This window comes from Thamnophis sirtalis, unplaced genomic scaffold, assembly GCF_051295495.1.
Source record: "Thamnophis sirtalis isolate CommonGarterSnake01/CBP01778 unplaced genomic scaffold, rThaSir2_p1.2 scaffold_1, whole genome shotgun sequence".
NCBI lineage: Eukaryota > Metazoa > Chordata > Lepidosauria > Squamata > Natricidae > Thamnophis > Thamnophis sirtalis.
Genome location: NW_028261381.1, coordinates 148,868,670 through 148,885,279, shown reverse-complemented (window position 1 = coordinate 148,885,279; position 16,610 = coordinate 148,868,670). Strand labels below are relative to the sequence as shown.

General features: G+C 39.0%; 1 protein-coding gene across 1 annotated transcript in view; it reads left to right on the top strand.

Annotated features, from left to right (window-relative positions):
* The window catches only part of SYNE2 (spectrin repeat containing nuclear envelope protein 2), a 247,724-nt gene that overhangs the window by 29,880 nt on the left and 201,234 nt on the right, over positions 1 to 16,610 (top strand). Inside the window, exons 3-12 of the mRNA XM_087727378.1 lie at positions 819 to 880; positions 2,481 to 2,576; positions 3,793 to 3,870; positions 4,521 to 4,613; positions 5,290 to 5,462; positions 7,169 to 7,365; positions 9,652 to 9,752; positions 10,999 to 11,100; positions 12,644 to 12,781; positions 13,286 to 13,450. Of these exons, the coding sequence (XP_087583504.1) occupies positions 819 to 880; positions 2,481 to 2,576; positions 3,793 to 3,870; positions 4,521 to 4,613; positions 5,290 to 5,462; positions 7,169 to 7,365; positions 9,652 to 9,752; positions 10,999 to 11,100; positions 12,644 to 12,781; positions 13,286 to 13,450 (1,205 nt within the window). The remainder of the gene's footprint in view (positions 1 to 818; positions 881 to 2,480; positions 2,577 to 3,792; positions 3,871 to 4,520; positions 4,614 to 5,289; positions 5,463 to 7,168; positions 7,366 to 9,651; positions 9,753 to 10,998; positions 11,101 to 12,643; positions 12,782 to 13,285; positions 13,451 to 16,610) is intronic.

Sequence of the window (16,610 nt, the reverse complement as noted above, 5' to 3'; positions counted from 1 at the left end):
GCCTTCTTCTTAGACTTAAGTGAGAGCAACTGGCTCAAGTTACACAACTGGCTTTGTGCCTTAAGGCAGGATTAGAACTCACAGTCTCCTGTCTGGTGCATTAACCATGACACCAAACTGGTTCTCTATTTAAATAGATAGTATGCTGTGACCAGATGATATGTATGCATGCTGTGCTTACTTTTCAAAGGCTTGAATGGAGAGATGCTATTTGAAGGCCCTTCTTTTTCTTGAGGTTTTTGGTTTTTAAGCTAAACCGCTTAGAGAGGGCTGGAAAGCACCGTGAAGCGGTATATACGTCTAAGTGCTATTGCTAACTGTGGATATTTCAATGAGACCTTTAAATAGGCTTTTCCAAACCTGGAGCTCAAATCCTTGGACAGCATCAGATTGGAGAAGGCTAAAATAGCATACAGCTTTTAAAAAATGGATTGAAGTTGATGTCAAAATAATGTATCTATTTTGTTTTCTCTGACAATTAGATTTTATGGATTGTTTCAAAATACATATAGAGCCATGGGGCATAGATCTGTACCATTGCAAACAATGCCTTCTCAAGAATTGTAATTATTGTCTAACTTCAAAGTCTGCATCTCTCATAGTATTTTTTATAGATTTGCATATTATTCAACACCTATGGGAGCACTTATTCCCCCCCCCCCTAAATTCCACAAATTATAATCTGGCTATCTAAAAGTGTTTTATACATCTTGTTTTCATTCATAAATAAAATAAGCATTAAGAGTTGTAAATATATTTATAACCTCAAGTTTAATTTATAAGTAATTTTATGTTTTTGATTTTATTTTACAAATTAGCTGAGCAAGAGGATATTCAAAAAAGAACTTTCACAAGCTGGGTGAACTCACAGCTAGAAAAGGTAATGAGATACTGGTTTATAGAATATCTTCTAAAATATATGTAAAATACAATAATGTTTTAGTCCCTTTTATCTTATTAAATATTTGAATCTCAGTAGGAAAATTAAATAGAAACAGAAAGTGTTTACAGCAAGTACCAAAGCTTGGTGAAATGTCTGAATTACTTGTAGGGCATAGAGCCTGGATGGAGAACCTATGGCACACGTGCCACAGGTGGCACGCGGAGCCATTTGTCAGGGCACGTGAGGCATTGCCCTGTCAGCTGGCCAGCATTTTTTCCAGAGGCTTTATAGGAGCCTGGGGAGAGTGAAAAGAGCTTCCCCCCTGGAGGCCCTCCGGAGGCTTCAGGAGCTTCCCTGAAGCCTCCTGAACAAAAAAACCCCCACCCCTAAGGGGAAACCGGAAGTTCAATCACTTCTGGTTTTCTCGTAGGGCCAGTTTAAGCCCTCTGGAGGCTTCAGGGAAGCCTCCTGTAGGTCCCTGAAGCCTCCAGAGGGCCTCCGGAGGGGGAGGCTGTTTTCACCCTTCCCAGGCTCTTATGGAGCCTGGGGAGGGCAAAAAAAGGATGCAAACATGGGTGGGAGCACCTCTCATGCGCGCATGTGCACTGTGGGGGTGTCGCATGTTGCATTATGGATGTGGCATGCCCATGCATGACCCCCCTGCATTCCCCCCTTATGGCACATGACCCAAAAAAGGTTCGCCATCGCTGGCATAGAGCATAGAACAATTTTTCCATGTGTGTAAAAAAAAAATAGTCAGGGCTAATAATTAAACCAACATTGTGGGTTTATTGGCTCACTTGGTCATATTTTACCAATTAAACAGCACTGGATTGAAACATGACTCAGCATGTTATAGGGTAGCTGCCCTAGGCGGCACCTCAGCTCAACAGATCCAAGAATGGGCAATCTGTTTTGGCCCATTTGGAACAGTGAACATTTTGCTTGCACTTTCACTAAATTGCTCACATGGTAGATATGTCTAGTCACAAAATGCCCAATGTTCAGGCTGGTTAATATTGATCCCAAACATTCCTTGTGGTCTCCCAGGATGATCCCTATTTCAGCAGTTTACAGTAGCTTTGTCTTTTAAAGGGCAGGGAAAGGACAAGCCCCCACAGTTTTATTTTCTAGGAATGTCTATTTACAAATTGGTTTAGAAATCTATAAATAAAGAGATGATGCTAGAGATTGATGCTTTGTTTTTAAAATTGGCAGATTCTTTTCTATTATTATAAGTACTACTAATAAAGCACACTTTCTTGTTTGCAAGATTTTGTGTTAGTATTATTACTAATACTAGTATTTAATTACTACTAATTAAAACATTTTTTTTAAAAGTACTAAAATCTCATGGAATAGGAAGCCTAGCAAGAAAGTGTCACTTAACCTATAATTGACAGTATGACAGTTGCTAGCGGGTATTTATGATGGCCCAGAGACTAACACACTGAGAACTGGTTGCTAAAATATTTGTACAAGAGCCCCTTCGGTCCAGGAGAAAGACCAAAATATACATTCAATTATGCATATCATCTTGTTGTAATGTATACTGAAACCACTATAGTCTAACCAAATATAAATAATTATTCTGCAGCATCCATCACCTTCTGTTATCTTGGACTTGTATTCAGACATTGGGAAGGGACATGTGCTTTTGGATCTGCTGGAGGTCCTTTCCGGACAACAATTGGTAAGAGTATTATGAATAACTCAACCCCAAGAATTCCTAGAAAGGCTTTGTACATGTAGTTCTTGTTTCTCAGAGTCAGTTAACCAAATAGCCCAGGTTTCTCAACTGAGGAAAGATAGATGCATTTCCTAAATCTTTTGTTTACTATTTATTTAATTTATATCCAGCCTCTTTTATTTTTTAATAAAAAACTGAAGGCAGCCTACATATCCAACACACATTCCTCCTCCTATTTCCCCCATGACAACAATCCTGCTCAGATGAGTTGGGCTGAGAGACAATCACCATTGACAGTCCTTCAGTCACCTAAGGTACCCAATTGGCTTTCATAGGACTTGTATTCAAAGTCTCCTGTTTTCTAACTCCATGCCTTAATCACTAGACCAAACTGGCTCCTGCAAAAATGTACCTCTACTCAACTAGTTGAAATATCTGAATCACAAAAGCAAACTACCCTGTTTCCCTGAAAATAAGACCTCCCCGAATAATAAGCCCAATCAGGCTTTTGAGCACATGCACTAAAATAAGCCTTCCCCCCAAAATAAACCTTCCCCGAAAATATTGCAACATAGCAGCGGCCATGAGGTAACCAAGTTCACCTCCTTCTGCACCTAAAAAAATAATAAGACCGCCCTGAAAATAAGGCCAAGCACTTATTTTGGGGGTCAAAAAAAAATAAGACCCTATCTTATTTTCGGGAAAACATGGTAGGTAAAATGGATAAAATACACTACTCCATTAAATACAGTTTCTTGTTTGCAAGATTTTGTGTTAGTATTATTTTTCAAAATGCAAATTATTTTGTGCCAAAGGGGTTTAGGTTGATAACTATCTCAGAACATGTGTTTGTTTTTCTTCATGTATCAATTTTCCTCTTTTTTCTATAACTCCTTGAAGAGGGTAAGCTCCTTGGGGCAGTGAATTTTACTTTCACTCTTTGTGAAGCATTACACATACATAGATATTCCTGCAATATTTACAAGGACAGTGGTGGCAGAATATAAGAGGACAGAATCAAAGTAGAAAATAACTTCAGATTACAGTCATCTTCAAATACAACCAATTATTACTACATCCTTGAATTGTCCTATTTTTTTATTTTATTGTCACTTTGCCTTGTAAGATTGCAGTCAAGAATATATATTTACAAATAGTGAAACATTGTCACTGCTAAGATTGATCAAACTCTTCTTTTTTGTTTCTTTATATTTTATAGCCACGTGAAAAGGGATCGAACACTTTCCAGCGCAGAAGCAACATTGAAAATGCCTTAACCTTCCTGAAGAATAGATCAGTTAGTATTCCAGCTTTGAAAGGAACCCTAGTTTACATAGTTGCTAAAGCATTAAATGGATTATTAAATGAAATGTTCAATGTTTATTTCCAGCAATTTCACTACAAAATTGTGAATAGTTACAGATGTCAGCTATATAAGAACATTTTCCTACATGTGAAGGACATCCAGATTGATTGCTAGGTCTCTGTGATATTTGCATATCTTGTAGTTTTATTGTATCTGCTTTTTGCAATAAGCACACATGGTAGTCCTTTTTTGGTGTCTGAATCACACTTGAGCAAGTTGTTGTTACTTTTAGTTGTTACTTTTTAAGGAAGAGAAGCAGATATTTGTGCCCATCAAGAGTTGGATTTGGGGCACTATGTTCTCATCTTAAAGCAAGCTTATTTTCTTTCTATAGTATTGCAGTTTATTCCACCTCCAACATTGGATCAAGATTGTTATTGTAAAAATCATACATTAAACATTGCAGGTTTGTAACACAAGCCATTCTTTCCTATAGGTGTCCTCCAAATGTCCTGAGATTGTAACCCCAAGAATTTTTCCTCTTTCAGTTGCCTGGGAACTTTGGGAAACAATCTCAGCACATCTGGAAGCTCTTAGTATCTTCCTGTTCATCCAAACAATAAATCCTCCTTTTTTTCCAGCTCAAACTTATAAACATCCATGTTGCTGATATCATAGAAGGAAAACCATCCATCGTGCTTGGTCTCCTATGGATCATTATATTGCATTTTCATGTATGTATTAATCAACATGAAGAGAAGTTTTTCAAATTTTTCAAAGTTCCAATTAGCAGTTGTCTCACAATTTCAGTACAGTACTGACTTTGCTTCTTCTACCACGGCTAAACTAAGAAACTATTTCAAACATATAACTTGTAATATAAAATTATTATAACATTTGCCATTGTATTATCTCTCCTTAAAATATGGTATTTTGGCTATAGTCAATAATTTTGGAAAGCTATTTATCCTATTTTAGCATGGCTGGTACAAATTTAAGTTCAAACATTATGTTATTTATGATTGTTGTTACTTGTTGGATGTTTTCCTCCATATAGTTGATAAGAAAAATATTGAATATTTAGTGGCATATTTTTTTTCAACTCAGATACATAATGCTGAGATAGAATAGCTCCTAGCAGGCTACTAACCTCAATGTATTGGGTTACTATACTTATTTAATGTGATAGAAAAGCCAAATCCTGCATGCATGAAAACTGTGTCTTGTCAAAATCATGGCTAACTAGATTTTTTTTTTTTGTAGACTTGTTTTCTGCATGGTTTTTCTGGTAGTTATATGAGGAACAGATCATATCAAAATCAGCCATTTGAATTAACTCTTTATTTTAGGTACAGTCAGACATTTTCAAATGTGTTTCTTTCTTTCTTTCTTTCTGATGCCCATGGATAGATTGAAGAATTAGCCAAAGAGCTTTCTTGTGGATACAACCATTCATCTGTGGACACTGTGGATTTATCACCAGCAACAAGCCCAACAGCTAGAACTAACGTCAAAGCAAAGGAACGATGGAAGATATCAGCGAAGAAGGCTGTCCTGCTGTGGGCTAAGGAGCAGTGTGACAAGTATGTCAGGATACGAAAATCAATCTGATACTTTAAAATCTGTTCTGTCCCATTTCCACATTTATTTACTTGTTTTAAACTCTCAGCTGCAGGGTAATTGCAGACAAATGCAGATCTGAGAAGCAGCTACATCTATATCAGCATATTAGTCTTAACTATGGACCAGGCCAGTTTGTGTCAGAACTCACAAAAATTATATTTTTCAAACACCTCTAAATGCGTAACAAAGTATTTAAAAGATGCACCTCAACAAGCACATTGAGATGTGTTTTCCAGCTGCTCTTTCTTCATGGGAAGCTGACAGTATGAAATATAACAGTACCCAAAGGTATTTAACACTTAAAACCATAGTGTAGGACTCAAAATTCTAAATCTATATTAAAAAGGTAGAGGAAAAGAGAGATGGATGGAAATAAGGAATAGCAACAGAGGAAGAGAAAGAGGTGTTTCTTTGTGTTGTGTATTATAAACTGATGTTGGACTGACATTAGAAAGCCGCAATATAGCACGCTCTAGTTCAAAGTTTGCAAGGAATACATGTACTTTACTACAGGTGACTTTAAAGAAAGATTATGTGAGGCTTTCCTAATTCCTTCCAGATATTTTAGACAACAACTCAATAACCTCTGCCCATTACAACTACCTTACTTGGAATTTATGGAGTCAGAATCTGAAAAATCTGCTGTACATTAGTTGAGGAAGACTGGACTGAATAAATTCATTATGAGTGCATAATATAAACAGAGAGTATGCAGCTTGACTTTATAATGAATGCAGGATGAGTTGAGGGGGGTAATTAGAGGTTCATGTTACAGCATTATAAACAAATCTTTTTGGAGAGGTAGGTGGCTGTCCTTCCCAAACTCTTGCATAGTAATCAAACTGGTAATAGCTGTTGAGACTCTGCCCAGGAGCTCAAAAGAGTTGGGTAAGTTATGCTGAAACAAATGGCAAGCTGATTTGCTATTTCCCTCTGTGCACATCTGAAACGCCTCCAAGTAAGTTCAGCAAATGATGTCTGTGTTTGATCAATGACCCATTTCGTCTCTCTGCAACCAGGAAACACCTATTAGTTTGCACCTAAATGCAACTTACTCTCTACCTGTGTGGAGCTTTCTAAGTTTCAAGTCTGTATTCTGCTTGTGATGGAAATTATGTACAGGATTGGGAGAGTTCTTATAACTGAATTTATGGGATTGCTGGGCTAAGTGGGCCTAAGAAGTGAAGGTAGTATTTGCTGAGTCTCTGTCTCTGTGAGTCTTCGTTGTGCAGACAGAACACAGAACTGATTTCCCATTTATCAAGTTGTTAGGTTACTCTTCTTTTATTTAATTTGCTTAGAGTTAATATATGTAATTAGACAAGAAATCTATCTGATACAAGTACATTCCTTCCTTGCTTATTTTCAGTTTAAGTTGTTTAGTCAGCACTCATCTGGCTGAACTACATAGAAAGAACAAATTTAAAGAACAAGTAGTGTGAAGTTTCTTTCAAAATATATTTGAATTATGTCAGCAATCAGTTTATTATGCCATGGAAAAGAACCACCCTTCCTCTAACTTTTAAATTATAATTTCCCAGAGAGTTTATATTGAAAGTCAGGGCAAGCTATACAACCCCCCCCCCCACATTTTTATTTTCTTCTCCAACACAATATTTCTCCCCTCTCTTTAATTTTGTGTGTTTTTAAATGCTTTTGATCATAGGCATGGGTCTATCAGCGTTGCAGATTTCAAATCCAGTTGGAGAAATGGATTGGCTTTCTTAGCCATCATTCATGCATTAAGGCCAGGCTTGGTTGATGTGGAGAAAGCAAAAGAGAGATCAAACAAGGAGAATCTGAGAGAGGCATTTCAAATAGCAGAGAAGGAACTCAGCATACCCCAGCTACTTCAACCTGAAGGTAACTCATAGATTTTACATGCACTTTAGCTTCAATCTTCTTCGTGTTGAGTTTTGAGCATCTCAATCATAGCAGTGCTTACTGTATTGTGCTGGTTTATTCTGCCAATTTTGGTATTGCCTTGCTTTCCCTTGCCTTAATAATATAATTAGATTATTATTAATAATGTTGGATTGGAACAGCTAAAATGATACAACTATTAAGGAAAATCAACATTATGCATATTAAAAGTGGCAGTGACAGAGACATAATCAAACATGTACTTTGCAATTTTATTTAATATCAAGCATACATTTCTATAATCCTTTTGATTGTTTTTAGAGTAAATTATAAATATATGAAAAGAGATGTGGTGGCTCAGTGGCTAAAACACTGAGCTTGTCAATCAGAAAGGTGGGCAGTTCAGCAGTTTGAATCCCTCGTAACAGAGCGAGATCCTGTTACTTGTCCCAGCTTCTGCCAACCTAGCAATTTGAAAGCATGTAAAAATACAAGTAGAAAAATAGGGACCACCTTTGGTGGGAAGGTAACCGTGTTCTGTGTGCCTTCAGCATTTAGTTATGTCAGCCACATGACTACAGAGATGTCTTTGGACAGTGCTGGCTCTTCAGCTTTGAAATGCACCGCCCCCTAGAGTCAGGAATGACTAGCACATATGTATGAAGGGAACCTTTACATATAAATATATGAAGTTATTTTAGGTAAAACCACAGATTCATTTGCCCCAGGATGGTCTAATTCTGGAGTTCTTAGTATAAGATACTTAAGAGGGCATGGGATGAAGGCGAATTCTGCAACCTTCTCAGCCATGTGGGTTCTTCACTGAGTTCTGTTGGATTGGATTTAGAGCTAGGTCTAATACTGTCTTTACAGACTTTCTCAGTGAATAATTTATCCCCACCCCCACCCCCACCCCCAAGAACCTTATTCAGGCTGATAGCTGTGTTTCCAAAAGTAGCAAGCTGGGCTACACTTAAAATGTTCAGAAACTTCTTCTTGGAGATTTTATACTACTTTCACATTGGGAAAGGGAGCTGGCATATTTTGTGTGGCAGAGATTTCATTCAATGATGGGAAAGACTATAGCATTTCATTCTTACTAGGGAACCAGAAGTATTTGCCCCATGATTTCCATCTCTATCTGCTATGTAAAAGGAAGAGCTGATAACATACATGTCTAAGTCTCAGTCATCCAGGTCATGGGGGGCCCAAAGGGTGCTTTTTCAAGAGGCAACTGGACTTTCTGGTGTTTTTTTTTTTTTGAAGAGATTTCGTTTCTCATACAAGAAGTTTTTGGAGCTGATAACATAGTTTCCCAGTAGGAAATATCAGGATGAATCCCTGTAATCTCTCAAATATTTCAAAGAAGATGGCTTACATATGAATTGCCAATACTGTTTCCCAAGGAAATAAGGCAGCAGATAGAAGCACTGTGGTGTTAAACTTGGAAGACCCTCCGTCACATTGAGTCTGTCTCCTACATCTGGACAAATTTGAGGAGGTAGAATAAAAATATTTTGCCTATCCTATTGTCAGGGTTCTAAATAGAATCCAAAAGTAAATCAGAGTACAAGGCAAAGTATTGCTCAAAGTTCCAATTTATTAGGAGAGCCATGTTGGTACATCTGGGAAAACCCGAATCTGAAAGTTTCCCGGTTTTCCCCACCTAGTTGAAAGTTCACGATCTTGCGGGGCCCCACACCCACAAGTCCATCACATGCTCCAATCTCCCACTGCCATGCTGGCAGTTCCACCCATCCAATTCCGGTCAGGTGCAGAGGTACAGAGACAAAGGATGACCTTGGCTTTCTAGATTTTTTTTTTTTTTTTGTGGCTACATAGAATGCGATTCCTTACAATCCCCTCTCCGATTTTCCCACAATAGAAAATACATAATAGAATAATAGAAAGTGTGTCAGGCCAAAGATCCAAAAGAAAAGATGGCTGTAGGCCTGACACATATAATAGTCAATATCCAATTGAACCTGTGGGAATGATTACAGTTAATTGCTATGTTGTCACATAACAATACTTTTTGTTCTATATCAGTCTAATTTATACATAATGTTAAACTAGAATGGATGGTTCATAATTCATGCTGATGAAATCCAGCAAAATTAATTTATGTGTGGTCCCGACAATTTTGAAACCCACCACTAATACAATTATGGGCAATGCAGATATAGTCAGTAATGTACATAGTGAATTGGTTTTCCGGACCGCAGTGCCCTGTATTATTAGAAGTTTGTACTTTGGAATATATTCAAAGCTCTTGGCATTCCACAGATGTTGACGTCACCAGTCCAGATGAAAAATCCATCATGACTTATGTGGCTCAGTTTCTCCAGTATTTTAAAAGTGTACCTGTGGCTGAAGATAGAATGCAGGTACAGTATGTGACATCTAAAGCTTTAGAGCCTGTTTATACTTTTTTTTTTTGCATCCAGCTTTTTTCAATTTTATCAATGAGTGTTCCTTGTAGAAAATCCATGCCATGATAAATTTTATTTTTCAGAATTTTATTAGACCTGCAACTAGTTTAGGTGGAACATTTACTGATAATTAATGCCGCTTAAGATTATGATCTTGTTACATATATAATACTAAATTATTTTTTAATTATTATTATTTTTAAAACATAAATATGCATTAATATGATAACGGTTTGGTTCATACATTACACTAAATTAATACAAAAAGTTCATATGATGGCTTAGGAGTCTGCGTGGTTAGGAACATTGATTAGAATGTAGCATTGCAGGCAAATTCTGCCCACAGTCTGGAGTTTGATCCTTATGGGGCTTGAGGTTCATTCAGTGTTCCATCCTTCTGATGAAGCCCAGATTGTTGGGGACAATATGCTGATTTTGCAAACCACCCATAGAAGTGCTCTGGGTGGTATATAAGTCTAAGTGCTATTGTTATAGTGCAATATGTGAATACAGTGAGATCGATATATTCTAGGCACTGTATCACATGTTAAACAGTAGTTTATTTTAACCATGTTTATTGGTTGAAGCATAGATACCTCAGTCGCAGATTATGCTGAATTATGCTGTAAACATTCAATGTTTGGGGTCAAACAACTTGCTGAGCCAAAACTAAACAAGTCATATAAACTAGAAACAAATATATTTCACAGATATATGTGAAATGTGCGGTTAAAATGCTGAGCTTGTCAATTAAAAAGGTTGGCAGTTCGGCGGTTTGAATCCCTAGCGCCATGTAATGGAGTGAGCTCCCATTACTTGTCCCAGCTTCTGCCAACCTAGCAGTTTGAAAGCATGTAAAAATGCAAGTAGAACAATAGGAATCACCTTTGGTAGGAAGGTAGCAGCATTCAGTGCACCTTCAGCATTTAGTCATGCCGGCCACATGAACATGGAGATGTCTTTGGACAGTACTGGCTCTTCGACTTTGAAATGAGATGAGCACTTCCCCCTAGAGTTGGGAATGACTCGCACATATGTGTCAGGGGAATCTTTACCTTTTACCTTATATTTCACATATATTTGCAAAACAATCTATAAAGGGCAAAAACTCTGGGAATAAGAGTAACAAAGCACTATTTTCTGTAACAATGCAAACTGGAATATCTGTACAAGTATATACATTTTTTCTTCTGTTTTCCAGGGAAAAATCAAAGAGACCTTGAGCTGGCTCAGTGCACAGGAATGCAAATTAACAAAGTTGCTGACTGAGCTAGAGAATGCATCTTTCTACAGGAAATTTGAAGTAAGTAACTTTGTAAAAGTATCCTTTGGAGGATATGTTATGTTATGTTACAAGAAATATGAAATAATAACAAGGGATCCCTGTTTTGTATCTTTTTATAAAATGAAGATTTTGGATTTTGCTTTCTGAGCTCTTTTTAGTCATGGTTGCAATTTATGATAGCAAACTGTGATTCAGGCCACATGAAGAATTCATCACCCTTAGCAATGGCCTGGCTTTGCATGCTTCCATTCCTTCTCTACTTTTTATGTCATAGGACCTAATCAAAATAAAATTTGATTAAGGATCATGTGTTTATGCATATGAAGCACAAAATTATTATTTAAAATGTTAATTTAAAGCATTAACAGCCTTGAGAGTATTACCCATAGTTACTCATTTATTTTAATAGGAACTTTTCAGAGTCATTAAAACTGGATACACCATATGAAGATAGGAACAATTTCTATTTTGTGCCAGTCTTATCTTTGAAGTGGAATGAAAAGCACATAGCTATTGATGAATAGATCATCTAGTGTTAATGTATTTATTTGCCTTTTAAACCCATACAAGTTCATCCTTACCACAGTAAATCCATGAATATGTTAGCTTCTACATGTCTGGTGGTATTGAAGAAGCTAATCAGAATTGCATAAAAATATTAAAATAGAATAAGCCATGGTATAAAGAATTTACTTGTTGCTCAGGAAGTTGATGATAAAGATTCAGACTACTGAGAAGAATCAAACTGAAATGTTGTTGCTTACTTTTCTGTTCCAATAATGACCAAGCAGAACAGATAAACATGGGCTGTGTTTATGCAATGTGATTTATCAGATTAGCTAAAAATCTATGGTCATTTGGTGACCATTCAAAGTTACAATGGCTCTGATAAAAGTGATTTATGACCATTTTTCATACTTATGACCATTGTGGCATCCCATGGTCATATGTTCAAAATTTGTATGCTTGGAAACTGGCATGTATTTATGATGGTGGCAGTGTCCCAGGATCACCTTTTGCAACCTTTCAACAAGCATAGTCAATGGGAAAATCAAACACATGTAAACTACTGCAGTGATTCACGATTCAAACGTAAAATGGAGCAAAACTCACTTAATAACTGTCTTCCTTAGTGATAGAAATTTTGTTCAAAGGATTGTGGTCGCATTGTCAAGGATTATCTGTAGTGGTATTAAAACAACTTGTGAGTGATTTTAAGCTTGATTAGTTTTTGTGGAATAAACTGTTTTTTGAATTGACTTCATTTTGCATATAATTCTAGTATGCAAATTATTACTTATTAAGTGTATAAGCTGACCAACTCCCAGTTGTAGAAAGTGTGTAAATGATGTAATCAGGTTAAGTGAATATTCTGTTGTTCACTTGAGCCTCCATTATTCAGAGATAAGCTACCTTTGTATCCAGTCTCATTTAAATATCATGTTCTATAACCATTGACAATCCTATCCTCTTAATTCTTAATTTCCCTAGTTCTTTTAAGTATCTGACATTGACTATATTGAGTGCACTTACCCTTTTAAATATCAATTTAAATCCTTAGGCAATGCTATCATTTACAGAAGCATTTAATGAAGAAAAAAAAGCCTTCATTCCCATTCTGGAATCTAAAAGAAAAGGGTCAGAGTTGAATGACGATTACTTGGAGATGAAGGAAGCATGGGACAACCTATCGCATCAGGTCATTTTGCAGGAATTTGCATTTACTATGTTGTTGTAAAAGGTTTCTTGTTCATGCATTTGAACATATGGCTTCCATGGGGACACATTTCCTGCTATGCAAATATGAAACAAAGATGGGAGCAATAGAATACTTTGCAAGCCATAGGGGTAACTTATACGCTCAAACAGAACAATGGTTCTAATATGCTGGTACATTTATATGACATAAAGTATGAATAGCTGAAGGAGAAATTTCTTAACAGTGAGAGCAATTAACCAGTTGGACAGCTTGTCTTCGGAAGTTGTGGGTGCTTCATCTCTGGAGGTTTTTAAGAAGAGACTGGATAGTCATTTGTCTGAAATGGTATAAGGTCTCCTGCTTGAGCAGGTGCTTGGATTAGAAGACCTCCAAGGTCCCTTCCAGCTCTATTCTGATTAAGCAATATGCTGGCATAATTTTGTAACAAAGTATGAATAGTTGAAGAACCAATATGAATGGCATTGCTCTGATTTATTTGTCTAGATGAATGAATGGAAAGCAAAGCTGGACAATACGTTACCTCCACCTCTGGATGCCACTGAGGCTTGGCTGAAAGAAACAGAGCAGCATCTGGCACACAATCTACCCGTTTCTCAAGATCCTTTGAAAGCAACAGCTGCCCTTGAAGAAAAATTAAGAGCTGTACAGGTTGGTTAAGCAAAGTAAAATATTTATTTTTAAAATGCATTTATTGATTACATTTATTTATGTTCCATCTCGTGGGCAGCTTACAACATAATAAACATTAAAAGCATCAAATATAAAAGGACAGAACAAACAAAATAAAATCATTAACACAAGATGGAAAGAGAGGGAGCTGGATATGGAGGGAGGGAGAGGGGAAGTGGGACTATCTTTTAATTAATCAACAATCACCTTCAGTATGAGTCTTTCCTATCGGGTCCCCAAGCCACCTGACAGAACCAGATTTTAAGGCTTTTACAAAAAGTCAGGTGGGTGGGAGACAATCTCACCTCAGGGGATAAGAAGAGAGGCTCTTTTCTTGTGGCGTGCCAGTGGAGCTGGTGGCAGACTCAGACAGTGAGGAAGTTGGGGAGGAACATGGGCCAGGGCCGTCCAACAGTTATCAGCTGCTTTCGGAGTTGTATATCAGTGGGCAGAAGAACAGCTGGAGCCAGTTCCCGATGTGCGCATGTGCAGAGCTGCCAGAAGGGAACAGTTAAGGAACAAAGGGCCAACTCGGGAGTAAAGGCACAGATGGACGTTGAATGGCCCCTCCCATAGGGAATAAAGAGGAGTGAAAGGGGAGGGGAGTTTGCAGGAGACAATTTGTTCAATTCATTAGGGTGAAGATCTGTTCCTGACTTCTTGCCAAGTAATTGCTGCTACAGTGTGGCATTTGGAAGATATTGGCCTGGCAACTCTCCAAACCTGATAAAAATCTGTAGTTGTGAAAACTCATGAAAGACAGTTTTCCGGGACTTTGCTGGAGTGGAATTCCCTTTAACCTATATAAAAAGGTTTTACCAGGACAAGGAGTCTGCTTCATGAGGCCTAGGTCAGAACATCTTCTGGACCCCACCAGCAAAATTCCTTTTCTAATATGTGTTAGTAAAATACATCATCCTTGTGTATACCTGCATTGCTTAAAGCAAGCATCATGGTATTTACTGTTGTTTGTAGCCCTGTAATACAATCAGAATTGCCTTTTCCCTATTATTTGGGGCACTGTGAACAATATTGATGAAAAAAGGACCACAAGTTTACGTTTGGTTCACTATATAATAGAACAAGAATCTAAACAATCAAGTAAATCCAACTTACACAAACCATTCTTGTAAGCTGCCCACATTTGCCCCAAAGAATGAGATGAGTGGAATATAAATTTAATAAATGAATAAGACAAATCAGCTAAATGTGGGTAACGTTTGTCTTCTACTGTAGTATATACAAGTTTAGGATGCATTGCACAACATTGATAGATTTGGAATTGCTTTTCAAATGATTAGTTGAAGTCACATATTGAGATAAGCTAAAACTCTTGACATTTCCCACATTCTTTATGTTGGATCAGGCTTTGTAAGACATTTAAACAATGACTTCATTCAGCCTTTTAGTGCTATTGAGTAGAAAATGTAAAGGACAACCAACTTCTCCTGTGTGCTGCTCCGGGAATCCAATCATGGGTTAACTTAGCCTTCTAGCCTTGAGACTGAGTATGCAAATATCAGAGTTACGCCTCCTCTGACTGGACTTCCGTTTCCTCTTCAGTTCTTATTACTCAGTCCAAGCCTACGAGACTTATTTTCAACGCTCTCTTGATTAATTGCTAATATTTCAAGGTTAAGGATGAATTTACTTGGTTTTCACTGTGGATTTCTTGCTGGATTGGAGGTAAAGCGGCAGATTGCTGCCAGCCGATTCCTCCCTCGCTATTTCCCTTAAAGGGATATCGGATCGCTACAGCTGGAGTGGGGCGTTCTCCGCCTGCCCTCCCTTAACATCAGCGCGCAAGGAAGCTGAGTCTCCCAGCGCTGCCCTCCACGCCGGATAGCACCCGCCCGCGAGCGCGGTCAGATCCGAGGCTTTGGCTTGTCGGAGCGGGTCTCCCCCCCTCCCCGCCTCCCTCCTTTGTGCCCTCGCTGGAGCGGCTGCCGGAGGATTACATGAATCGGCTGTTTGGGAATTTCCCCTGCGGTTCCTTTGAATTTCGCGCCTTTGATGCCGGTGACCTTATTTGGAAGCGCTTTTCACGCATGCGCTCTAACGCCTGGGATGAGAAGGCAGATTTTGCTCGCGCGCTTGAGTTTGCGCACTGCTTCCGCCCCTCCCTTTTCCCTCACTCGAGTTTGCTGACTCAGGGAGGAGGTCGCTTCTCTTAGTCTCTGCTTCCACGTGGCGTTCTTGGCGAGTGCTTTCAATTGCATTCCTTTGTTTCGCTGATTGAGCTCTTTCAAATTCATATCATGGCTGATCAATTGCAAGGTACTGTCCGGCCAGTTTCTGAGCCCCGCTCCCCTGGCGAGGGAGGGGCCAGCCCTGGGCCTAGTAGGGCCGCGACCAGGGCCTCTACTAGTAGGCCTCGAGCCTCATCTACTGTTCGGGATAAGTCGCACAAGCGCAAGGACAAGGCCAAAGTTCCCCCCAAGGCATCTGGGGCTCCCATTTCTTCCCCTCCGGTTCTGATTCAGCAGCCTGTGTCTCCGGTGAGGGTCGTTGAGCAGGGTTGGTCTCCTGATATTCAGCTTCCCCAGGGCCCTACTCCTGAGGTAGGGGCTTTCGGGCCTCGATCCCCCCCAATTATTTCGGAGGCTAGTGGGGCTTCTCTTCGTTCACTTCCACGCGCTGGGCCCTCTGCCACGTTCACCCCCACAGCTGCAGGCCTCAGGCCTCTGGAGGGCCAGGATTTGGGCCTTTCTGCTGAATTCTACAGCATGATCTCAGAGGCTATTTCCAGAGGGGTGGATGCGGAATTAGCGCGTAGATCCCAGGTCTCCAGGCCTACTCTGGCCTACTCAGGCCTGGCTTCCCAAGCAGTACAAGGGGATTCTTCCATTCTGCAAACTGATCCTCCTTCCCCTTTACACTCTGTGTTTAGCGCACAATCTCCCTTAGTGGAGGAAGGTGAAATCCAGGATAGGGAACTCTCTGGTGACGAGGGCCTTCCTGTGGACCAGCCTCCGCCCCCTGGGCTTTTCAGGCACACTCTTTTCAAATCCCTGCTATATAAGGCCAAGACTACCACCCACATGGGGGAGGCAATTTCTGCAGAAAGTGCTGCTGTGGGCCTGGATGCCACCGAGCGGCTCTTTGCTGAGCAGGTGGCTCTGCAAGATTTTATTCCATC